The sequence below is a fragment of the Sinocyclocheilus anshuiensis genome, unplaced genomic scaffold (genome assembly GCF_001515605.1).
Source record: "Sinocyclocheilus anshuiensis isolate Anshui unplaced genomic scaffold, SAMN03320099.WGS_v1.1 scaffold1546, whole genome shotgun sequence".
Lineage (NCBI taxonomy): Eukaryota > Metazoa > Chordata > Actinopteri > Cypriniformes > Cyprinidae > Sinocyclocheilus > Sinocyclocheilus anshuiensis.
This window is the reverse complement of record NW_015547737.1, coordinates 157,728-184,571: the sequence shown is the minus strand read 5'-3', so window position 1 is coordinate 184,571 and position 26,844 is coordinate 157,728. Positions and strand designations below refer to the sequence as shown.

Below are 26,844 nucleotides of genomic sequence, written 5' to 3'. Positions count from 1 at the left end.
AAATTGGAAAAAAAGTAACTTGCGTTACTTATTTGAAAAAGTAACTCAGATATTCTCTTGTAAATTAAAAAGTAATGTGTTACTTTACTAGTTACTTGAAAAAAAGTAATCTGATTACGTAACTCGCGTTACTTGTAATGCGTTACCCCCAACACTGGTCACATGACCCAAGTGTTTACCACCAGACCATCTTAAATTCAGAACCAGTTTTATAAATGGTGAATCTTATAATCAAAACAAAGAGGTTTCATAAAAATATAGATAACATACACTTACAATGTTATTGAGGTATCAAGTGCAATTTCACTATAATTTTCCATTTTAATGACCATTTTAAACCCTAGCTGTCTGTTCCTCAATGTCAAACAGGCTGTTTGTGTTACTGAACCGTTAAGACTTAAATGTAAATGTATGTCGTATTGCTATTGTGCTCGATAATGTATATCTGTTATGCAAACAGGGTCCATTCATCACAAAACATTCATTATTCTTGTTTTTACAGATCTGAAAAGCCACGATTGCCGCCGGTTGTTTTTTATGTCAGCAGCAGGGGCGATTCTAGGATTTTCATTTTAGGGGGGCTCAGCCCCCAATGAGGGTATATAATATATATATATATAACAAAAAATGTTTGACTAATAGGGTTGAAAACAACGGCGATCCGACGAGTTTGAAAATCGTGCAGTGTGAACTCGGCATTAGTGATCTTGTCGCTGCAGACTGCTGTATTTTAAATGCTTATAAAAGCACAGTGAATGGATAGACAATATAACGTCACACACAAACGTCAGTTTTGCTTAAATGTGCAATTCATTGTTACTATTAATTTTATTACTATTATTATTAATGTATTTTTTTTAATTAACAGAAAAGATTTCAATCCAGTCGCAACTCGCAAGTGTACATAAATCACGCACAACTCAGCAAGTCTTCGAGGTCACCAGAGAGAAACTAGACGACGTAACCTAATCCAGACAGAAGCTGACTGTAAACACACACGCTTATCTAGTACTTTGCTTTGAAACTTGAATAGACCTGATATAAGGGCAGGTGTTCACATGATACTTGATTTTATAAGGGGCACCGCCTGATGAAATGCCTTTAATAGGTTTTTAATGGTGAGTTCCATTGCGACAATTTACCCCATAACTTGTGACAACATGCCCTGCAACAAAAAAGTAAACGTTCAATCAACTATTGCCTGGGCAATAACAGCGGAAAGTTTAATAGTTTAACAAATAAACCCACCTTGAGTAAAATTGGCCGCTTGGCCCACACTCTCATATAGTCCTACAGTATCTCAATCCTCCATCTTTTCATTTTTCTTTATTTATCTACATCTACATATTACACCAATACCACTTGCATTTTTACAAGGAGAACAAAACATGTTTCCCCTGAACTGTTGATGTGAAACAGTGTAGAAACTTCACACTGCTCTTGAAGCACTAGAAATCCACAAGTTCATCACCCTGTCAACAATTTCAAGCACCGAAATGACTCGAGGAAGCATATTATCCGATTAAAAAGGGATTATCCTCAGTTTAACCTCTGAGTAAAACATTAAAAGTGGTTAACAGATAACACATCAAGTCAGTCATAAACGTGATCAGAAGATCAGTAACAAATCGTATGATTATTCCTCACTAAATGGTCCAATATAGCTATAAACATTACTACAGCAATAAGCTGTAATTTATACGCCTACAATAAACGTCTCTTCCGCCAGGTAATACAGTATGTGTATACTTATCATATAAACTATAGCATTTTTGCAACAAATACTTTACATGTAGCTAATCCAGTCAGATTTTATAAATAGAATCGAAATTGTATACTCAAACATATTTTTATTGTACTTTAACAATATATCATATGCACAGTAGCCTAATCGTCACTTTGGCTAAATGACAAAAAAAAAAAAATGCGAACATACATTAGCTTGTACATTAGGTATAAGCTTACAAAATTAACCATGGTGCGTAGTAACCATGTTTTTTTGGTGTATTGATTACCATTTGTACTACATATACCATGGTTATACTATGGTTAGTGTAGCAAAACCATGGTTAATTTGTGGTTACCATGATTTAATAGTAACCATGGTTTTTTGGTTTTATTTGTAGTAAAACCATGGTTAATATTCATAAGGGTTAAGATGAGGAGCTTACACTAGATGCTGTTAAAACTAAAAATAAGTAAAAATGGAAAAACCACACACACAAACCATTGTTTATTAGTTACAAGTTGCCATATACATTTAAAAATAAATCAAAAACAATTGAGCAATGGTTCTTTGAAAAGGTACGTTAGGCGCAGCGCTAACACAGATGCTAACCGCATGTACTCGGAGTGTAACCTTAGTGGTGTTTCTGTATAGCTGATAAGGCCGATGTGAATGTCCCCTCCAGATGATCACTCGATGTGCACATGCACTCATGCTCTGTCATTGCACTTCTATATTTAGAATCATAAACTAAGCGGGGACGCACCAGCGCTAAAATAAGACAACATGTGCAAGCTAATAAACAAGCTTAGCCAGAAACCGCACCGGACTGGCCAGCACATAGCTTAACCTTTAAAGTATTGGCAGCCTTCTCTTGTTTTTCATAACCACCTGTTTCGTTACTTGGCGTCTGTGGGACGTTACTCATTCCGGTTCTTGTCCTAAAAGAGCCAGTATTACATTAGAAGTGTGCACAAGCTAATCGCTGCACGACACATTCACAAATGTCTTGCTCTAACACATATTAAATATCACACATGTGCATGTTGTTCTCCTCACTGAGCTAATAAACAACAATATTAACAATAACAGAGTTTCTTAAGTACAAAGAACAACCTTCCAAGAACATTTTTGAAACTGATATCAACAGTCTATCAATAAACAACTTACCGTTACAGTCAAATTCAAAGATGCTTATGCTCTTCTTTCACTCAACAGTCAGACATAAACACACAAACAAAACCTATTTTAGCAAACAGCAACAACACGTCATCTGGAAAATGTCAATTAAATGAACTTAATTAAAAGCTAGGATATATTTAAGTCTCAAAAATAAACTAATACACAAACATCTGAAGTACACATATATAACATGAACATGTAGTTCTCATCAGTGTACAGAATAAACAACAACAACAACCTTGAATGAACAAACAGTAAAATTTTAAGAACAAATAACCCTGATATCACACGTACATCACAGAGACGTCTATTTGATGTCTTCATTTACATCTGCAAGACGCATTTTTAGTGTTTGCTCATCTGCAATACGTCAAAAGTTTCCTATCAGGACATTTAGAAGATGTCTTTAAGATGTTTATGATTCAGAATGTATGTAAAACTGACATCTTAGAGACGTCTAGCAGATGTTTGTGCACAGTAGATGCTTTCCAGATGAAGCGATCTTTAACAGACATCTTGCAGACGTACGTGTGCAATCAGGAAACTTCAAAGAACAAACAACATATAGAGAAAAACTACAATATTTAAAGAACAGCAGTAACATTTAAAGAAAAAACATAATAATAATAAAACAAAATAAACCTCATATTTTAAAGAAGATATTACAACATCTAAACAGCAAAAAACAACGTTTAAAGAAAAAAAATGACATGCTAAAAATACATAGAAAACAACATTTAAAGATCAAACTACAACATTTACAGAAAACTACATTTAAAAAAATACTTTAAAGGTAGGGTAGGCAATTTCGGAGAGGTTAGCAATAGCAAGCTAGCTTTAAAAGCATAAGATCCCACCCTCCCTACAGCATTTAAAGAAAAAAAGACATTTAAATAACAATATTTTAATTAAAATACAATAAAGAATTTTACAATAAAGAACAAATAACAACATGTAAAGGAAAACTGCATTTAAAGGACACATAACATTAAAAAAATAAGTTAATAAGGAAGAAGGAAGAAAAAACTACAACATTTAAAAACAGCCTGAATGCCAAGAAAAAACTACAACATTCAAAGTACGAATAACTTTTACAGAACAAACTACATCCTACAAGTCAAATTCAAAGACACTTATTGTGTTTCCCTCAATGGGGGGAAATTACATCACAACCTTGAAAGAATTGAAAGTAAATCTTACAAATAAAACTATTTTGTACATTTATTTTAGTGTAGCATGCAAATTTCACTGGTTATTGGCAGTCGTTCGCTTGTACACATGTCTGAATGACAGTTAACCGATAATTGTTGTAATTTGTAGTATTGTTTCTTGAACTGAAGCTGTAAAGACCTCTGACACACAAACACACAAAACCCAAATGTTGTGTAAAAAGAAAAGTTGTCATATAACAAATAAACACCCACACACTCATCAATCTCATCCATAAAGTTCTGCTTGATTGAACTAAAAACAATGAACATTGCTGATGAAGTAAACACACACACAAACGTTAATATATATATATATATATACCATTGGTTTTATTTATTCACACTTTTTCAACCAGAAACATTCCTGGATGTCCCTACAATGAAGTCAGATTTAGTTCACGTCTGGGAACTATTTTATCCCCAAGGTGTAGCTACATAAACCTACACACATCATAACACTTCAACACAGCATCTTAACTGATAAATCACAGGCCAGCCCAGTCAGCAGCTAACAATAGCCGAGCCCTGCTAGAATGATAACACGCACAGAGAGGACATCCACACACATGCACACGGTCCACACAGCCTGTTCATGCTCTCTAAGGCTGCTGGGAAGTTCTCGTAACAGCACTCCTGTTTATAGATGTATTCTAGAAATTGATGTTGGTCCTTGGCCCAGTGTTTGGGTGCAGACACACATGCAGGCCCCGTATAAGGTGCTATACTGTCATATAACACTATTTACAGTGAGGTGCCTCTTTTAGGGAAGTGGGAGTCCAGAAGTCAAAGATAAGCTAAACGTGTCCATTTTTAAATAAGTATGAATAATAATAAATGAAATAATATTAAATTACACATTTTGATGGATAAACTTTTCATTTGGTTTATTTTTTATTTAGTAATTAATTATATTGTATTAATTTATAATTAAAAATAGTTTTTATATTTTTAATAATTATTTGTTAAGCTCTATAATTATTTCTTAACTCTTTTTTTAGTGAGTACAAATAAATAAATATTTTTTTCCCGTGAAAATAAATGATAATATTCTTTTAAAATTAAACGTTTTAACATTTTAAATGTGTATTTCAAAAAAATTATTTATTAATACATTTATAATTTTTTAAATATGCATGCATTTTTAATTATCATTGTATATTATATTATAGAATACAAACTGTTTTAATACTTACATTTGTATTTATTATTATTTTCTTTATAAGATTTTATAAAATATTTTATTTATAATTAGTATTTATAAAACTTTTTTATATTTTGAATATATTTTATGTTTAATTATATATTTAATATATAATTGTTAATTATTTTATAAGATTTATTACTGTAATTATTTGTGTTAGTATTGTGTTAGCTTGTATTATTTTCTATATTTATACTTTTTCTATATTATTTCATACATGTTTTACGACATATAAAATATTAACTTTTTAATTTATTAACCTTTCGTATAGTATATTTATGCTTTTTTTTTATTTTTACTTTTTCATATTCTTGTTTAGTTGTGCATATTTTAATGTAATGTTATGACATTGTGGAATACACACATAAAAAAAATAAATACAAAAATCTTCTTGCACCTGTTAGCGCTCACCTGACTTGATATGCAAGTTAATTATAAAAGGCAAATTGTATATATGCTTCATGTTTTCAAATAAATCGGGTGTGGTACCTCATAGCACACCCAAGATCAGGAAACAAGATCAGCCTTCAAATTAAACAAAGCTACATTTAATAACTCTCGAATTGTGAAAGTGAAAGTGACATGACATGTGGCCAAGTATGGTGACCCATTCTCGGAATTAGTGCTCTGCATTTAACCCATCCAAAGTGCACACACACAGCAGTGAACACACACACACACACCATGAACACACACCCGGAGCAGTGGGCAGTGGGCCATTTTTTTGCTGCGGCGCCCGGGGAGCAGTTGGGGGTTCGGTGCCTTGCTCAAGGGCACCTCAGTCGTGGTATTGAAGGTGGAGAGAGCGCTGTACATGGTATTGAAGGTGGGAGAGAGCGCTGTACATTCACTCCCCCCACCTACAATCCCTGCCGGTACGAGACTCTAACCCGCAACCTCTGGGTTACGAATCCGACTCTCTGACCATTAGGCCACGACTTCCCCAAAGTCTTCCTTGTCCTGTAAATACAAACAGTAGTTTGAACAGGCTACAGTTTACGACTGACAAGCCGAAGTCAAGCTTCTTTTTTTTCAGCTCGTTCCTGTAAACACAAGCCATGCTCCCTCTGGCATGTAGGCCTACAAGACCGCTGTTGGATCTATACACCGAGGATAGACTCGGAGTGAGTCAGAAAAATCCCCCCGTCTCTGTCTCACGCTCCTCACACAAATCTTTCCGTCAGCACGGCTGTGGAAAAGCCGCTGAGCTTCTCAACAGAGTGTGACATCAGCTCGTCCAGTCAGGGACGATTGGGGAGGGATGAGTGATGGATCAAGGGAAGAAAGGAAGTGCGGAGAGAATGAGCCAGACCGCAAACCCAGAGGGAGAAAAGCACCAGGGCTCAGGGCTCGCTCTAATTGAGTTATAAAATATGAGTTTTACCCACCGCAGCCGGTTATATAAGAGCGAGACAGACGAATATGTATAGCCCACACTCTTACAATACTATGGTGTTACCATGGTACTTTAGCCACCTTATTTTAAATGAACGTACGGGTGCGGCCATTTGTAACTTGAATGTGCGAGGCTTCCGGTGTCGGCAGCTTCCTGTTGTTTTAGCTGTACAACAGCAGACCGTTATGCTGCTTAATATTGCAAACTGTTATTTGTTATGCCTATATTATTTTAATTCATTATCATCATCATAAACACACAGGTTTGTAGCGCAAATAGTTTTACCGTTTTTTTTTCTTTTTTACCGTGTAGCGAACCGGACGTCTCGCACATTCATAGAAGATAGGCCTACTGTAGCTTATTTCAATAGACACAGACAGGTAGATAGATTAAACGTTGCTTTTTTAGCGCTGCTGGTCGATTTCTGAAGTCGTATCACGGACTTTGATCCGAAACACCCCACGAACAGTTGAAGAGCAAACGGCTCAGTCACACTGACCTTTATGTGCTCGATAAGAAACACGCAGCGGCCGCACGTGTCCGATAAATGTGTGTGCGTGTGAAATTAACCTTTGCACGCTATTCAAGTCACACATTCACTGATGCACGGTCATAAAATAAGAATGAGAGATAGAGATTGCTCTGGTTTTTTTGCAGAGATAATAAGCAGGGGTGAAATAATCTCCCCCAGTTTCCAGTAATTAGGCCGTTGACCTGGTGGCAGTAAAACCTGATTTATACCTTCAGTAAATACCCTGTTCTTGGCAATCAGTGCAGAAAAGCCCTCATGTAATTAATTCAGCTGCAAAAAGTAATTAAATAATTCAATACTTAGGAATTTTTGCAATTAACAGAAATCAGCAGGCCCATGAAATAGAAAAGACAGACAGACAGACAGATAGACAGATAGATATATAGATATAGTTTTTTTAGATATAGAAAACATTTATAAAGTAGGCATAATGTAGCCTACAGTCAGCTGTCACTGCCGCAGTAATAATAATAATTAGGGTTGTCAACGTTAACGCATTAACGCATGTGATTAATTTTACAATCCTTAACGCGTTAAAATCATTTAACGCAATTAAAGCAAAATTACTGAAGCACAATTTCTATTCTAACCCTTTAACCCAATTTTGCTTCTCTGCTTGTGATTATTTAATTAAAATTATTTATTTTATTTAACAATTTATTATAAATAAATTAGGCACAATGTACAGTCAGCCATCACTATAGTAATAATAATAATACATTTTAATAATATATACAATATTAGATAATATTAGTACTATTAAAATAATATTAATTAATTAATATTATTCATTATTATTTATTATCAATTATAATGAAAAAATATTTAATTTAAGTTTGTTATAAATAATATATACATTAACATTAGATAATATTATTGTATTATTACAGAAAACATTTATAAATTAGGCATAATGTACAGCCAGCTGTCAGTGTAATATTAATAATAATTTTTAATAATATATACATTACTAGATATATACAGTATTAGATAGTATTGGAATATTATTAAAATAATATTAATATTATTTATTATCAATTATTATCAAATTATAAATTTTAAATGACTTAATTGAACAGTTTATTATGAATAATACATGCATTGCCATTAGATAATATTATTGTATTACCATTTAATATTATTCATCATTTATTAATAAATATATAAATATGCATATTTTTGTAAGACAACATACAGGCGGTCATTATCACAAGTATTATTTTCATGTAATATTACTAGATGTAATTATTAATTGCATTCGTTTTATAGAGTTCTAAACTGCTCAGTACTTCAGTACTGCATTAGCACTGCTGTTGTTTTCTAGAAGTCTCAGCTGCACAAACAGGCTTACATAAACTCTCTGGGACACTTGCAATGTCTTAAAAGCACACACATGCACCCTAATGTGATGTAAACAAGGGATCTTCTGGAGCTGAGCATGGACCCGCAACAACAGCATGCGATGGCATCAGCTGTATGCAGCAATGCTGTTATTTGAAACTTAAGTGTGTGTGTGTGTGTGTTTTGCACTGCCAGTTAAAAGCTTGTTTTCATATGCTGTTTTTACCAGCTATATCTAGGTGTAGATATAGTGTGTGTTTTGTCTGTACAAAGACCTTTGAAGGAACAAAGACTCTTTTAACTGGCAAAATAAACACATATCCAGTGCATTATCACACATCTTAAAATGCTCAACTTATAAACACAGTGAATTCACTGTTTTTCGATTAAACACATTGGAGATGTACATGAAGTTTTGATATTACAAATGTGTTGTGTAATCTGATAAGTGATGCCATGTCAGCACAATGCAGGTCAATACGCGTCAAATTAATGTGCTATCAGGAACGTTGGTGTGAAGTTGACAGTAGTAACAGTGCCAGGTCCTGACACAAAAATGTGGGTGTTTGGCACCATGGCGACACACCCACCAATTATCTGAGAAAGAGCGAGAAACAGCAGAGCGTTAACTGAGATGAGAACATATATAAAATTTGTCAAATTTAAAAAACTATTTCAAATAAAAATATTATTTACTTATTCACATATATACAATATATACACTATTTTATTAGAATATTTATTTACTATTACAATATTTTATTCACTTCTTATTCTATAAAACGTAGTGTGAAAGGAGTGTATACTATCAGTCAGTGGTGATGTTATATATAATACTGCTGTTTTGACTTTTGTTACTCAGCAGCCCAACGGCGTTCGTCATCATCTAGATTGTGTATTTTGTCCCGTTGCTCTGTTTGTTCCCTCGCTATTGTTGAGCCGTGCATGTATTTGAGTGTGCTGTCATGGTGAAGGCCGTGCTCGTATGTTTATGCTGCTCGTGAAAACAAATGAGAGAGAAAACAAAACAAAAAGTGCAGCACACACACACCTGTGCACTATATGCAAAAAATAATTATGCAGGAAAATAAGTTCTCGTGACGTGCACACGTGCATACTTTGTCTTTCACACAGACAAGCACACATTAACTACGCAAACATTACGTTGGAAAATATGCTCACCATCGCTCACCGTCCCTCACACACACACAGAGCTCTGATAACAGTGTGTGTGTGCACTCAAATGGGCTATTAACTATTGTGCTGTAACCACGGTGACCGGAGAGATCAACGTAACACAATCTATTAACTACTGCCAGGAGCCGCAGAGGGGAAAAAAGTGTGTCTGTCGCACTCTCTGTCTTTGTGTTTACAGAACTCTGTTGCAACTTCCAAAATGCCTGTCTCTCGCTCTGTCTGTCTGTCTCTTACTTTGTGGACCCTGGCCTGTCTCTCTGCCTGTCACTTTCTGTTTCTCTTTCTATCTGTCTCTTTCTACATGTCTGTTTTCCTGTTTCTTGGGGTGTCTCTCGCTCTCAGCTTGCCCATCTGTCAGTCCATGCCTGTCTCTCTCTCTATTTATTTTTCTGTATCTCTCTCTGCCTGTCTGTCTCTCACTTTGTGGTCTTATGGCCTGTCTCTCTCATTGTCTGTCTGTCTGCGTCCGTCAGTCTCTCTCTATCTATCTTTCTCTCTAAGCTTGTCAAATTCAACTTCAAGAGCTTGTCTTTCTGCCTGCCCTTCTTTCTGTTCTTCAGCCTGTGTCCCTCTCAGCTTGTCCATCTGTCAATGTCTGTCTCTCTCTTCCTTTAATTTCTCTGTCTGTCTGTCTTTCTCTCAGCTTTTCTTTTCTGCTGTCTCTCCTCCTCTCTGCCTTTCTTCCTCTCAGTTTGTGGTTCTTGGCTTGTCTCTCGCACTGTCTGTCTTTTTTTTTGTTTCTTGTCCTGTCTGTCTCTCTGTTTGTCCATCTGTCAGTCTCTCTCACTGTCTGTCTATTTGCTTCCACTGGTCTCTTTCTGTTTCTCTTTTTATCAAACTTTCTCTAAGCTTGTCTCTTTGCACCTGTCTTTCTTTTTGTTTCTCAGCCGGCCTCTCTCTCTCTCTCTTCCTTTCTATTTCTCTGTCTATCTCTTTCAGCTTTCTTTCTCTCTGCCTATTTCTGTCTTGCTATCTGTCTCACTCTCTCAGCCTGTCTCTCTCTGGCTCTCTGATTGGTGTTGTTCCAGGGATAATGTAGAAGGAATCTGACCTAGATCCACACACACACACTCTTAAAAATAAAGGTGCTTCAAAAGGTTCTTCAAGCGATGCCATAGAAGAACCATTTTTGGTTCCACAAAGAACCATTCAGTCAAAGGCTCTTTAAAGAACCATCTCTTTCTTACCTTTTTGTAATCTGAAGAACCTTCTTTCGCCACAAAGAACCTTTTGTGAAACAGAAAGGTTCTTTATGGAACCATTTAGACAAAAAGGTTCTTCTATGGAATCGTGAAGCACCTTTATTTTTAAGAGTGCAGGCCAGATTAACGGACATGACGTTATATGTGCTATACCCTCAGATTAGCAGCCCGCTACCAGCCTCCTACAGCCACCTTAACCATTATACACACACATACAGAGTGTTTCTGTTTATTTTTACTGTTACCGAATCACCACAAGGTGAGTTATTATATTAAGTCTATTTAGAAAAGGAAGAAATTAGCCTTTAGCGTCTACCATAGTTTATGTGCATTTACATATCTCATTGGTAATAGCTTTAACATACAAGCGACTAGGTTTGTTTAGTGACCACATTTCTTACTAGAGACTTATATAGTAAAATGATAAACAAATCTTTAATTGAAGTTTTAGACAAAATGGCTTTTGCTTTCTTCATTGCATTTGTTTTTACAGTGGGACTGAGGAATAAACGTACCACAGCACCATCGGTTATCAGAAACATCAACATTTGAGCATGAATGTTGTATGTTTATAGCCAAAATTTAGGCTATACACAGATGTCTGTGGGAAACACTGAACAGGCTGCATTAGGACAGGGTAAAGGGTTAAGAACCTTAGGACAGATACCCCCTTGTCTCCTCTCGTCTAATCTCTCCCCCCGCCCCCGCCCCCCCCCATTCTCTTCTCTGAATCGATTAGCATTCATCCTGACACGCAGCTCTTCCGTGGAGAGCTGATAGCGTGCTGATAAATGGTCGGGGAGAGAGAGGGCGTCGCTTTCAAACGGACATCCTGCATTAACCAATCAATAACCACACACTGGGGACAGGGGGATAGCCCAGCTCGCCCAATCATTTGCATTGGCCCGTCTGCTATAAAGGAGACAGAGAGGAGAAAGAAAGCAGTTTAAGAGTTTGTGCAGCGGGCGGGTGCAGAATGCTGTCGTAGGCGTAAAGAGGGAAAGAATAGAAAAGGGGGGGAGAGAGAGAGAGAGAGAGAAGCTGCAAGGGCAACGGTTATTTTTTTCACAGCAGTTCTTCATTTTCACAGCGGTTCAGCACAGCCAGAGCCACCGAAACCCAATCAAACACAAACACACACATTTATCTAGCTGTCTACATAAAGACTTCCCATTGACTTCTATTGTTTTTACATTAAGCCAATTATAATTACCATTGCACTGAAACACACATTTTGGCATTTTTAGAAACTAATACTAATATTTTTCAGTCTTATTATTTGGTTTTCATTTTCAGGATGCCCCCTAAAGGTGCCCTTTAGATATGACAATATTTTTGGCACTAATATGATTCCACAATATATTAATATGGTAATCATAAAATACCATAGTATATTTTAAAAGACCATAGTACTACCCTCTGATACATTACTGTACCACAAAATACTTTTTGTAAGGGTCCCTGCAGGGAAAATCACTTGCCATGGTGTCACATTCATGTACTACTGTATAGTACAAAAAAAAGTACTGTGGTGGATTCCGAAGTTAATACTATGTTACTTTGAAACATACCATGGTCATTAAATTAATATTCCACAGTATGCCTATTTACATGGTACTTCTAAAAATATCATGGTAGTAGCATGGTATATGTCCAAAATACCATGGTAGTACTGTGGTCATTTTTGGTATACTATGGTATTATCATATGTAGTATTTCAACCAATACTATATTAATGCCATGTCTGAAAAATCATTGTACCATGGTACTTTTTGTAGCAGATGGTGATACTGAATAAAATGGTAGTATCCAAAATACCATGGTCGTATAATGTTATTTTGTTGGTATGGCATTTCTCAGAAATCTATGTTATTACCATAGCATTTACCTGATAAAGTAATTCAGTTGCACAGTAATACCATGGTAAATGTCTGAAAAACATAGTAATACCACAGTAGGCTACTCTTTGTATGTGGTAAGAAGATGGTGATATTGAATACCATGCTACATGTCCAAAATACCATGGTCTTACAATGTTATGTTTGCTAAGGCATTTTCACAGGATTGCCACAGGATACCAAAGTATTTCACAGGTATTTTCATAGTATTAACTTGGTAAAGTAATTCAAATAATAAATGCCTAAAATAGGTGGTAATACATGGTAGCACTTTTTGTATTGTGTGAGAAGACAGTGTTATTTAGTAAAACACCCACAAACACACTAATGGAGACTCACGAGAATATGCGCACACACACAATAGGCTAATGCAAGAAGTTTCTCGACTAGTCTACTCATATATCCGTTTATATAGCAGTCTACGAACTCTCTGCGTGCTCGCCCTCGCAACAAGGACGTCTAGAAAGGTCAGGTATGCAGCATTAGAGCGCGACGGGGTGTGTGTTTGTGTGTGTCCGCAAGCAAGGACGACCCCATTCATCTCTGCTCCGAGCCACTAATGCTGCTGATGAGAGAAACCCAACCTCATAAACAAGGTAAAGAAAAAACTGAGGGGAGCTAAAGCGCGGGGATCCAACGGTCGCACACACACTCCTCATGCGCACGAGGACGTGTGGCGGTAATGAGTCTGCGTGTGGCGTATTCCCCCGCTCGCCGAGCTAAAGGGGTAATCAAAATTTAATTACGCAGAAAATGAAGGGCAAAACCCCACGATCCAGGACCACACGAACGACCGCTGATTGGTGGATGACAGATAAGCGTTTGAGAGAGCGAGAGAGAGAGCGAGAGCGCGGGAAATTAAAGGGGTTACATGACGTTGCTAAAAAGAACATTATTTTGTGTATAAATATATACATATACTTTATTGTTGCTCCTCTATGCCCCGCCTTTCTGAAAAGCTTAGATTTTTACAAAGCTCATAGTTCTGAAAAGCGCGGTGTGCTCTGATTGGCCGGTTATCTAGTGCGTTGTGATTGGCCGAATACCTTAAGCATGTGATGGAAATGTTACGCCCCTTACCAGGTTCAGGAAACTTTCCCCCGTAAAATGTGCTGCACACACTAATATTTGGGCTGTACTGTTCTGGAACAGTGTTGTAAATAAAAATTAACCACTGATTTCTAGTTGTGTCCTAGAAGGCCAAACAAAGTAGTTTGGCTTTTGCAACGAAACACACCGCATCTCCACGACATGGCGGCAGCGACAACAATACTACAAGGAGAATAAAAGTTACGTCTTCTTTCTTTGAGTATACATTTGGGGCGGTGTTATGCAAATCTTCCCACACTGTGACGTAGATATGTGGGGGCGTGTTTGAACGAGGCGTTTAAAGGGGTCATATGATGCGATTTAAATTTTTCCTTTCTCTTTGGAGTGTTACAAGCTCTTGGTGTTTATTTAACCCATCGCAATTTATTGGAACTGTGTGAACTAGAGTGACTACTCACCTTAATGTTGTTCTAAAGGCTTATTACTTAATAACACAAAAATGTCCTGCTCGCACTTGCCAATTTAATGGCAGTGAATGGTGACTTTAGTTGTTTGTTTTTTTTGAAGCGGATGCATATCTGTCGTAAAATAATCCTATGCATCTCGTGACGTATATTCCAAGCATTCTGAAGGTACACTCTAAAAAATGCTGGGTTAAATATAACCCAGCGCTGGGTTAAAAAGGGACAAACCCAGCTATTGGGTTGTTTTGACCCAGCGGTTGGGTTCAAAACAAAATAAACCAATACCAATACCCCGAGTTATTCAGTTACTCCTAACAGTACATTGACTGAACTGCTAAAAGAGAACCAATGATGGGATGTGCACGAGCAGAGCAGCTGGACTGAGTCTCGTCCTGCTGGAAGACGGCATCACAGTATGTTAAGGGGCGTAAAACATTTCTGTCACACGTTTGAGGTATTCGGCCAATCACAACGCACTGGATAGCTGGCCAATCAGAGCACACCTCGCTTTTTTAGAACGATGAGCTTTGTAAAAATCGTTTCAGAAAGGCGGGGCATAGAGGAGAAACAATAATGTACATTATATGGAAAATAATGTGTTTTTTTAACCTTAAACCGCATAAACACATTGCATTACACCAAATACACAACATAATGTTCTTTTTAGCAACGTCATATGACTCCTTTAAGGAAGGCGTGGCTGAGCGTTCACTTTTATAAAGAATATATCTTTGGGTTTGAGACTTTAATCTTTGCGACTTTACAGATCTTCTGTATGCACAAACAGCTTTTAACACTCCAAAGACAAAGGAAAACATGAAATCGCATCATATGACCCCTTTAAATTAAAAAAAGATAGCAATCACCATAGTTCCTTCTTGTCCCAAGATGACGCACCACAGGATCTTTGACAGACGACTATCTCTGTGTCAACAACGTTACTCAAAACATATGCTCCATCTTAGCATGGACCAATGTTCTTCAACAGAAAAAAAATTGGTTTATCCCTCATACAAAAAGCATATGACTATGAGATAATGCCCCAGTGGTGAACACAGTACAAGTTAAAGTACAGACACCCTGTTACTTCTAAAAAAAGTAGCCTACTCTTAAATTTTTACCTGATTATAAGTACTGCTTAAATAGCGTCTTGCTGAAAATATTACGAATCAGCCTATTATTCATTGGCATTAGTCAATAAGGAAGATTAATCAAAGATTAAAGCAACTTTGATATCAGTAAATGTGGTCTTTGTGTCTTAAACAACAATATACAATGAGCAGCTAACTCTTACACAACTGATTTAGCACATAAACAATGTACAGTCATGTATAACCTAAATATAATTAACATTTACTCTAAACAATACCAAAATTAGTCATTACTTTTCACCTCATCAGCCTCACTCAGATCAGCTGACCAACAGGTTTATTGAAAAGAGTCTCTTCTAAAGAATCATTCATTTACAAATCGGACATGGCTGTCGCATCTTGCAGTGAGTCTTGAGTTTTTTTTAACTCCAAAATAACAGGGAACAGCATGTTTTTTCTGAACTCTAGTGGCTTAAAAAGTACGATTTTATGCGCTGAAATGTATATGGCCAATTTAGTAAGTTGAGACTCGTTCCAACTGGATCACCAAATCAGCGAGTTACATTTACATTCTTATCCTGAGAACTGCAGTGATCGGATCATTCCGATTTACGAGATTTGAATCATTCTGAGATTTGTGAACTAGTTTCAGATTCATAAGAAAGTATCGGCTTGAAGTAAGCATCGCTATCATGTCTTGCAGTTGTTCGAGAGTGCACTTCGAAAAACAAGGAACGGCATGTTTTGTGTAAATTCAATGTAGAGATATTGTGCATGGAACCAGTTAAAGTTTACTCTCAGATACTTAAAAAACTAACTTATATGCAGTAAAAGAAAAATACTTGGACAGCCCTTGATCACTACGTACTTTAATGTTCCATGGAAGAAAGAAGTCTTTTGAAAGGGTTTGTAGGTTGTTCATCACTTTTGAGTGAACTATACCTTGCCCACAAAACATATGCGTTTTTCTATTGAAATCAAACTAAAACATAGCATTTAACATTCAGTCTACACTGCCTCACCGTCTTGTCACAGCATCCTGTTGGCTCAGGTTGTCTGCAGAGCTTAAGAGCGTGGCATGCCTTCTCCTGACCTTCAACCCTCGTTTATCGGCTGCTGCCTGCCTGGCCGTCTAACTCACTTAGCGCTTGGCTCTCTGCTCTTATCAACGGCTTCACTGACAGACGATGAAGACACCGGAGAATAACTGCCTCACGTTGTCACCGACAGAACGGAGACAGAGAGAGAGAGAAACAAGAAGAGGGAATTGTCGAACGCGACAGCCTCAACACCCTACAGACTTTGATGGCCCTGAGCCCTGAGATAAAATTTCAAACCGTTGTCTTTCTCGCACTCTCTCTCCTCATCTTGCAGTCTCGCTGCAGAAGGCAATTACGAGTCCCTGGTCTCCGTGGCCACCTACCTCCCTGCCGTCTCGTCTTTGCATTCCTCTTTTTTCTTCTTTCCTTCATTTATTACCTACTTTCCCACTCTCTGCTTTCTCTTCGCTGTAAGTCATGCAAATCAGCAAAGCTCGCATGGAAAATATATTGGAATCATTAATTTTGGAGCAAATTTCAAAAAGGTGGAGGATGCTTGGGAAAAAAATGGCAGGAAGGCAGAGAGGGGCCATTTTAATGGAAAGGAAGTAATCATAGCAGGCCATTCGAGATGAAACGCCGCAGAATCCTTTGACGACTAAATGACGACGTGCTGCACAGAGGATGCCCTTGAGCGCTGATCCGAGGTCAGCTTTCCTGTATTTAACTGTTGCATGCAGATCTAGCAAAAACCCGATCTCAGATCAGCACCAGAGGGCACCTGGCAGCTGCTTATTTCAATAACCAAATCCACAATGACGGGACACCTGATCTTTCGCAGTGCGCAGGCCTGACCAGATCATATTCTGCTTTTCCCTGGTGATGCGAGATGGTATCTGAGGCGAGGTTTTAAAAATAAAGGTTTCAGTTAGAAGCAAAATGGATTTTACAGGCACAAAGATCTTTCTAGAGCTTTAGAAAACAGGTACTGATGCTTTGAAGAGCCAAGAAACAAACCAATCTGAAGAACTTCTAACATCTCAGTTTTCACATATGAGAAACTATATCCTCTTCGATGTTTTGAGGATCTGTTTTTGTAGCAACTCCGATCCTGCATCATTGTTGTAGAAAAATAACTAGAAAGCCACCAATGAAACATCAAAATCTTTTTGAATCTTTTTGAAAACTTAATTTTGAAATGAATGCTCTGGTTTCAGTACAAGTTCTGTCGACAGTATCTGTGACAACGTCGATCACCACAGAAAATAATATTGACTTGTCTCTCAGATCATAAAAGCAAGCAAAAATCATGTATTGTAATACACTTACAATGGAAGTCTATGGAAGCCGTTTCCGCCACTGAACAAAAAATAAAAAAGGTAATTGTGACCTTTTATCTATTTTTTCCTCGCAATTGCAAGTTTGCATATAAACAACTGCAAGGAAAAAGTCAGAATTACAAGTTTACACTTTGCCATTTTGACTTCATAACACACAATTGCAACTTTATATCACGCAATTCTGACTTTATAACTCATAATTGTGAGTTTATTATCTCACAATTTTGAGAAAAAAAATTTAATTGCAAGTTTATATCACAATTTTTAGAACAAAAAAAGTCAGAATTGCGAGATGTAAACTGCAGTCACAAGGAAAAAAGTCAGAATTGTGAGATAAAAAGTTGCAGTTACCATTTTAATTTTTTTATTCAGTGGCAGAGACAGGCTTCTATAGAAGTCTATGGGGCAAGACATAACACCTGGATGAACATGAAAATATACACTATTTCTTTACATAATTTTAATTACACCAAATAACAATTTTTTTGTTGCATATGATATCATATTTAAACTCTCCAGAATGTCTTCCCCTATAGTCTTGTACATTAGTGTAAACACAAATTTTGTTTGTTTTCACAACCTGACAAACTTGAAATTATTTTCTGTGGTGGTGCATTCTGGGATTGCAATAGTCAGCTTTGCTAAACTAAGAATTTGTGAACTGAATCTGGAACCAATGCATACAGACTGGTTATGACATAAATTTACACCTCCTAACATATTACGCAATCCCTTGTGTGAGTTAAGGCTTACATAAGTGAATGTAGCTGTCCAAGACGCACTGATAGCTTTAAATCTGCGGCTGTAAAAAGAATTACCGTGGCAAGATAATTTGCAATATAACTGAGCCATTTATACGTTTTAATTACGGTTGAACCACTGTTGCGTTTGTCACGCTTAATTTAAAGTAATCTACTGTAACCGTAATACTTCATCACACAGGTGGTGGCGTAAATCAATAGCTCAGATGTTTTAAAACGATTTTTCAACACAGAAAAATTATTTAAACGTACTGGAGAGTTTTCAAACTTTTCAAATAAATGTTTGGCTCCTTCCTTTGAGTTCACGTTATTAAATTCCGTTTCCTGTAAATCAATTCCCTAACTGAACTACGTACCGTCTTATTTTGTTACGCATGAATCTTGTCGTCTCGTCTCCATGGTAACAACTTCGCGACACTGATTTTTGACCACCACCATGTGGCTTTTTTCAGCCACACCGGTGGCGGCACTTGTACACAAATAGGAAAAAAAGGAATAGGATGTCTTTCCCAACATTTCTGAAGGGTTGCATTCTGGGAAGTTCCAGACTGTAACAGATGGCCAAAAGCGAGACCGCTGAGGAACCTGACAAGCTGCCACTGAAATAGTTCACAAAGAGAGACATCTAATACTCTAAAGAGCGAGAGACTGTAATAAGACAGATATTTTATTGCGCTCGGAGACAAGACACAATCCTCTTGACAAAATGGCAGCATTCGTCCTCTCCATTAGCCTGTCCTGCTATTTTGTAACTCACTGTTACTCGTCTGCACCTAGCCAGTCATGTTTTAAAGGGGTCATATGATGCGATTTACATGCCTGGAGCTGATCCGTGCTGGTTGCTGAGGAAATACTTCAACCTTGCGCTGTGGATCGCCGGATCGGCTTTCACCGTAGACGAAGTGGAGTCCAGCCCGGGGTCGTCACATGTGGTTGCCGCAGGCATCACAATATGGTAAGGGGCGTAACATTTCCGTCACACGCTTGAGGTATTCGGCCAATCACAACGCACTGGATAGCTGGCCAATCAGAGCACACCTCGCTTTTTCAGACCGATGAGCTTTGTAAAAATCGACGCATTTCAGAAAGGCGGGGCATAGAGGAGAAACAATAATGTACAGTATGTGGAAAATAATGTGTTTTTTGAACCTTAAACCGCATAAACACATTTCATTACACCAAATACACAAAATAATGTTCTTTTTAGCAGCATCATATGACCCCTTTAAGATAACTTAAAATGAACGGTTTGACGAATTCTGAGTAATATCAACTCTCCCAATTTCCCCTCGTTTTCCGTCCTTGGAGTTTTTGCCCCACAAGCTTTGTGGCCTTGATTCTCGGCAAAGAAAAACAATAGTGTGCGCTTTTGAGTAGCACCTGATCGCAGAACTCCTTTGTGCACCCAGAGGACACATTGCATCATACCTCAAATCCTACGCCAGTGGTCTTACGATCCTCCAAAACTCCATCATACTGCCTGGAAGTTTCAGTATGTCACACCACGGGCTGGTCTTACATCAGCTAGATGGCAGACAAACAGTCGGAGTAGGAGAAATGCTAGATCAGCAAATCCAACTGATGGCCTTCTTTCCTGTATAGTTCTCCCAGCATCCCTAATTAAGGTGCGAAAAGGAAAAATGTCAACCGAGAGGGTTTAGACTATGAATAATGCAGGAAATAAAAAGGAGTCGACAAACATGTGATTCTCACCTCAAATCAGCTTCATCTGTGTCATGTTTTATCGTGGTGAAACTATTATGGATCCATCAGTACTAAAGGTCAGTTTGTCTAATAGTCAGACAAGCACCACGATACATGACGTTCAAAGAGCAAATTGTTTGGCTCTTAGATAACAGACAAAGGTGAAGTGTATGAAAAGGGTGTATGTTTTTACCATACAGTGTGCAACTTGTCAAGAAATGTAAGAACTTTGCAGAACTTTGGGTCTATAATGAATTGTGTAATGCAAAGTCAGTTTACCTCTACCTCTAATGCTTCAGCCAAATGGGTTAACAATAAATTTGTTTAGACTCAGTAATGACTATATTTAGAACAACTTCAGATAGCAATGAACTAGTATGTCAGCAATATTTATTATGCATTGATTTATTAAGTATATACCAACTAGGCAAGTGACCTTTCTTAGTGGTGACAGCTGCTGAGCTCAGTGTCTTACAGTCTTACTTTTATGAGACTTCATAACCGGACAACGTGTAAAGTCATGTAAAAGTTTTGATGTATCATGTTTTGATGTCAAAACCAGACAAAAACGTATATAAAAATCTAGTGTGCGTGGCTGTTTACATTTTGTTTATACTTCACGTTTGCCATTTTATCAGTGTAAAGATCTTTAACAGTTTAAGCAATGTTCTGGTGTCAAAACTAGACAAAAACGTCAATGTAATTTCATCATGTGCTTTTGTTTACACTTCATGAAAACACTTCAATATTTTATCAGTTAGAGCATAAAAATTTTAATCAAAACCTGATTACAGTCCATCTATGTTGTGGTGTTAAATTCAGACAAAAACTTAAATGTAATTTAGTATTGTGTGCATATGTTTTACATTTTGTTTACACTTTATATTGACATTTCATCAGTGGAAAGTTTATTAAAAGTTCTAGTAAAATCTGATGATTCTGATGTAAAAAAATACAATTTAAATGTAAATTACTTAAATGTAAATTTGTCTTGTGTACATGTGTTTTACATTTTTGTTTACACTTTACACGTAAAGATCATTATCAGTTTAAGTAAAACCTGATTAGTTTAAGTTCTGATGTCAAAACATGAATTTGTCTTCTGTGCATCTGTTTTTTTTTTTTTATATTAATCAGTGTAAAGATCAACAATTAAAGCAAAATAAAAACATTTTACTCCAAAACCAGATCAAATCTTAAATGTAAATTTGTTTTGCATGCAATTGCGCATGTCTGTTTACATTTTTCGTTAACAGCTTAAGCAAAACCTGATTTTAGTGCACTTCATCATACAAAAACTTCAAACTATAGATTCTATTAGAATACAAGACTTTAGCATGAAATGCTATGCATTCAGTTTGGTTGACTCAAAATTTTAAGACAAATAAAGCTAGATTCTTTTTTTAACGAGTAAAAGATTCCAAAAGATCTTGTAGTGGTTAATCTGCCTGAAAATTCAGTCTCTACAGAGCATTACAATTCCATCTCAATAATTTCAATTTGACAGAATGCCTCAGAAAACTGTAAGCCAGACACAGGAATCAACAAACCAATCCTTCAGTTTACAAGGCTTCAGTTTACAACAGTATAGCGCCTTTAGGGCTATTAAACTAGTTTGGGAAGCTTAGATTAGAGACGTCCGTCATTAAGTGCAGCTCAAGCAGTGACTCAGCAGTACGAATTGGAAAAATGCACTGCAGGTGCCTGGCTCTTTCAGATGTTGCCAGGTCTTAATATAACATGCCTGATCCCTCTGCGGACCTCAGCAGCAGCTGTGCACGCCAACACAGACCGATGTTTGCTGAGCACGATAAGGCAAGTACACTAAGGGTATACTGTAAAGTGATATTTTGCAAGGACATCCCAGAAGGAAATGATTCATTGTTAATCATGAGTTGAACACCAGCAGTGAGTAAAGAGTCACATCAGTGGGGTTGCATTTACAAAATGTTTATTTTCCAAACCATCTTTGTGATAGAAAAAATACATGACATAACTTTTCTTTTAGACAATTACCAACAGTAATGTGACGTCATTTTCAGGAATCTGTCAACATCCATAAGAACCTTCATGCGATTCCCTCATCGATTGTGACGTCATAAAGTACCAGCGGCGTTTTAGTGTAGAAATGTGCGTTTTATACATAATTAGTGATTTTAATTCTCAGCCCAGCCTGTTATAATCTACATGAATACACCGCCAAAACTACCATACCGGCCAATGAATGGCATATCTTTTTAATTTAATGTTGGCTTGTTTGCTTAAATTGCGTTAAATTTCAAAAGCCTGTTTCCAAGCCAGAATCCAGGTTGTGCAAACAATATCAAGGGATATTAGCAGGGGAATTAAGGGTGCTTGTAAACCGACGTCGAGTAGAAGACTTTTTTTTCCAATACGGGGAATTAAAGATGCACAGAAGCCACCAGGGGCCCATTTGGCTTCAACCCCTGCTGCACCCTCTTGTGAACTTTTTTTGCATTCCACCAGCGATGGATGGAGCAAACTCTTGTTCTTTTCAATTCCCACAGCCACCGATACCAATTTCTTGCTTGTACCGGTTTGTCAAAGTGTTCGCTTTTCGGGTGAGCTTCCCCAGTACCGTGTGCAGTCCATTTAGATGTAAATGAAACAGCTTCTCCAAATCCTCATCGTTCGGCTCGATGCGAGACATCTCCAGGGCCGTCGTCACGCCATGCTTTTCCTTGCGCCTCTCATCGGCTTGAAGCACACCCCATTCGATATCGTTCCTAATTGATTTGAGGAGCACATAAGAGCCATACATGTCTCCATCCTGGAAGGAGTTCACCTCTTTCTCGGCCTCCTGGTCCAATGGGACATCCCTCAGCAAACTTGGCACCATGATTGTCTGGTCCATGTTGTTCACAGCACCAATAAACCGGTTCATGGAATTGAAGAGGGAGTTTTTTTGGTTGTAGGAATCGCAGATTTGCATCATCATTGCTGTTCTGTCGACCTGGAGGGTTTTGATCAAATGCAGAACGAGGGGCAGTAGACGTAGTTATTCTTGAGCTAGACGGTCCAGATAGATCTAACGGAGGGTTTATCCGCTATTATTCGTGTCCAGATTTCTTGTGCGCTTCACTAAAGTGAGTTTCTGAAAGTGCAGGTGGATTTAAAGCAAGGGCGTGGCTTTCACACGTCAATCAAACGTGTAACCAGGTCATAACCGGATAATGTGACCTGAAATAACAGATCCATGAAAGATTAATGGGTATGCACACAATATTATATAATCAAAATAACTATCAGTGTGAAATTTAGAAAATGAGGTTGAGAAGGCAAGAAATATAAAGACTAAGCTTACTAATCTTTTTTTTTTTTTTTCAGAATATGCACAAGCATGCTTGGGATTAAATATACAAATAATTAAGTATTTATAGTAAAACTAAATCAGATCTAATTTAAATTTGTATTCAAAACTGTATTCTAAACGCGCGTTATATGCTTCCTGCCACTCCTTGATTCAATAAAGGAAAAGCCGGCCGGAAAACTAAGCATCAATCTATCGACTCACATCGACTGACAAATAACACAGGCTTCTAAATACCGACCTTTGCTGATATTCGTCTTCCCTTAAATCCGAAAACGTTCGGAAAAGTGCAAGGAAACCGTTGATAAAGTCGCTGAAAGATAACAGACTCGTCTGGCAACCGACCGAGGGTGAGGCCGCATGTAGCTCTATGGCGTTTATGAATATTCATGAGACGAAGCATCAGCCCACAACCGCTCAGCCGCTCTAGTCCAATCAGAAGCCAGTCGTTTAGTTGATCCAGGAGGACGGCGCCTCTCGACAGCCAATCAGAAGGCAGAAAGAGAATAAGCTGCATCTCACGGTCAAAGACACGACAGTGGACAAGAAGAATAGAGTACGAGGAAACTACTGGACTGATGAAAGTACCTTCTACATTGCTTACACTTACAGTGCCAGAACGGTTTCTTCATTCGATTTGATTTCCACTTCCCATTCTTAGAATACCAAACTTAATATTTTATAAAACTCTATTTTTGTATCTGTAAACGTCGCTTTCTGATCTAAACACTTTTCGAGGTTAATGAAGAAAATAAGTAGCCTACTGAGGAAAGAAGTAGCCTACTACTTTTCGGTGTGTCAAACACTGAAAAATTGCTCTTGACATAATCAGAAAGGTATTTTATGAAAGCTGAAAGGTAACTTTTTCAAAAAGAGACAAAAATACATAACACAGTCTATAATTCACATATAGTTATACTTTATTTTAAAAAACGTTCAAAGGTTATTTCTAAAGAGACTGTATGCCAAGCCTGCACAGATCAGTGGAATGATGCAAATTATACAAACGTGCAAATATGCAAGATATATATAACCTAATGACAAACACCAGGCGAAAGGGTGAATGTCATAAATCAAATACAGATCTACATAGCACAGCCTCACCAAAATGCGTTTGTTGACTCAAGTCGCTTTTTCAGTCATTGCTTTGAATAATATCAAGGAAAATGAATTTTATCGTAAAGGAAGATAGCACAAGAACACTTTATGCAAAGCATGTCACAAAATGGGCTTTGTTTGGGTTTTAAATGATAAAATGAGGACAAAATGTATTGGACACTCCACTATCTAAAGTTAGTGGAACATGTTCATGTAGACGCCACTTGTTTTGATGTTTCAGAGCATTTTAAAGACATTAGATAGTAGATAATTAGGCATACATTTTGGGGGGCATTATATAGATCTGTGCTTTATGATCTTCTCATTCTGATGACACGTTGTAACACTCCAAAGAGAAAGGAAAAATTGAAATCACATCATATGACCCCTTTAAGCAGAATCAGAATCAGCTTTATTCGCTAAGTGTGCGCAAACACACGATGCATTTTTTTGTGTTTTCTTAAGAAGCTCTTGGTACATACATGCATGCATACATACATAATACATATATAACAAGTGAGGCAGTTTTCACACATTAGGTTGACCATGTGTCCTCTTTTTCCCGAACATGTTCTGGCCGGGATTTATAAATTGCCCAAAATGTCCGGGTTTTGGCTTGAAGGTAATGACTGAAAAATAGTTTGACCAATAGCATGCAGGCAGTGTACATACTCGACCAATCATGGCGTTCGAGAAGGTGGGATCTACAGAGAACGGTCAAAGCAATGCAAATATGCGTTTATAATCATCTATGATGACACAGGACAGTAGAGAGCAGGTCAATAGGACAACAAAGCCAAAGCCTGGACATTTTAGGCAATTTAGAAATCACAGCCAGAACGTTTCTGGGTAAAAGAAGACGTATGGACCTACACATGATCCCCATACATCCAGTTCAGACCCAAACACACCCCAGATAGCACACATACGTCTGCAAGATGTCTGTTAAAGATTAATGGGTATGCACACAATATTATATAATCAAAATAACTATCAGTGTGAAATTTAGAAAATGAGGTTGAGAAGGCAAGAAATATAAAGACTAAGCTTACTAATCTTTTTTTTTTTTTTTCAGAATATGCACAAGCATGCTTGGGATTAAATATACAAATAATTAAGTATTTATAGTAAAACTAAATCAGATCTAATTTAAAATTGTATTCAAAACTGTATTCTAAACGCGCGTTATATGCTTCCTGCCACTCCTTGATTCAATAAAGGAAAAGCCGGCCGGAAAACTAAGCATCAATCTATCGACTCACATCGACTGACAAATAACACAGGCTTCTAAATACCGACCTTTGCTGATATTCGTCTTCCCTTAAATCCGAAAACGTTCGGAAAAGTGCAAGGAAACCGTTGATAAAGTCGCTGAAAGATAACAGACTCGTCTGGCAACCGACCGAGGGTGAGGCCGCATGTAGCTCTATGGCGTTTATGAATATTCATGAGACGAAGCATCAGCCCACAACCGCTCAGCCGCTCTAGTCCAATCAGAAGCCAGTCGTTTAGTTGATCCAGGAGGACGGCGCCTCTCGACAGCCAATCAGAAGGCAGAAAGAGAATAAGCTGCATCTCACGGTCAAAGACACGACAGTGGACAAGAAGAATAGAGTACGAGGAAACTACTGGACTGATGAAAGTACCTTCTACATTGCTTACACTTACAGTGCCAGAACGGTTTCTTCATTCGATTTGATTTCCACTTCCCATTCTTAGAATACCAAACTTAATATTTTATAAAACTCTATTTTTGTATCTGTAAACGTCGCTTTCTGATCTAAACACTTTTCGAGGTTAATGAAGAAAATAAGTAGCCTACTGAGGAAAGAAGTAGCCTACTACTTTTCGGTGTGTCAAACACTGAAAAATTGCTCTTGACATAATCAGAAAGGTATTTTATGAAAGCTGAAAGGTAACTTTTTCAAAAAGAGACAAAAATACATAACACAGTCTATAATTCACATATAGTTATACTTTATTTTAAAAAACGTTCAAAGGTTATTTCTAAAGAGACTGTATGCCAAGCCTGCACAGATCAGTGGAATGATGCAAATTATACAAACGTGCAAATATGCA

At 37.4% G+C, this 26,844-nt stretch overlaps 1 protein-coding gene and 1 long non-coding RNA gene across 3 annotated transcripts in view; both read right to left on the bottom strand.

The window, feature by feature from the left end:
- LOC107704422 (uncharacterized) overlaps nucleotides 1-20,405 on the bottom strand; it is a 44,133-nt gene extending 23,728 nt beyond the window's left edge. Inside the window, exons 1-2 of the long non-coding RNA XR_001635960.1 lie at nucleotides 20,346-20,405; nucleotides 20,061-20,248 (exon numbers count right to left, since the gene is read on the bottom strand). This is a non-coding gene — a long non-coding RNA (uncharacterized LOC107704422). The remainder of the gene's footprint in view (nucleotides 1-20,060; nucleotides 20,249-20,345) is intronic.
- A 2,050-nt stretch (nucleotides 20,406-22,455) lies between these two features.
- LOC107704421 (mid1-interacting protein 1-B) lies at nucleotides 22,456-26,212 on the bottom strand. 2 transcript variants are annotated; one of them, XM_016507341.1, is made up of 2 exons: nucleotides 26,065-26,212; nucleotides 22,456-23,537 (listed from the first exon to the last, which is right to left on the bottom strand). In XM_016507341.1, exon 2 carries the CDS (start codon nucleotides 23,293-23,295, stop codon nucleotides 22,852-22,854), a length of 444 nt encoding a protein of 147 aa, XP_016362827.1. In that variant the 5' UTR covers nucleotides 23,296-23,537; nucleotides 26,065-26,212; the 3' UTR covers nucleotides 22,456-22,851. The 2 variants fall into 2 exon arrangements, with proteins under 2 accessions (XP_016362827.1, XP_016362826.1); XM_016507340.1 differs by lacking the exon at nucleotides 26,065-26,212 and adding an exon at nucleotides 23,909-24,057.
- Nucleotides 26,213-26,844: the final 632 nt, after the last annotated feature.

What these genes read in the sequence shown, in the direction of transcription:
- LOC107704421 (XM_016507341.1), bottom strand. Translation starts at nt 23,295, where the DNA reads ATGATGATGCAAATCTGCGATTCCTACAACCAAAAAAACTCCCTCTTC.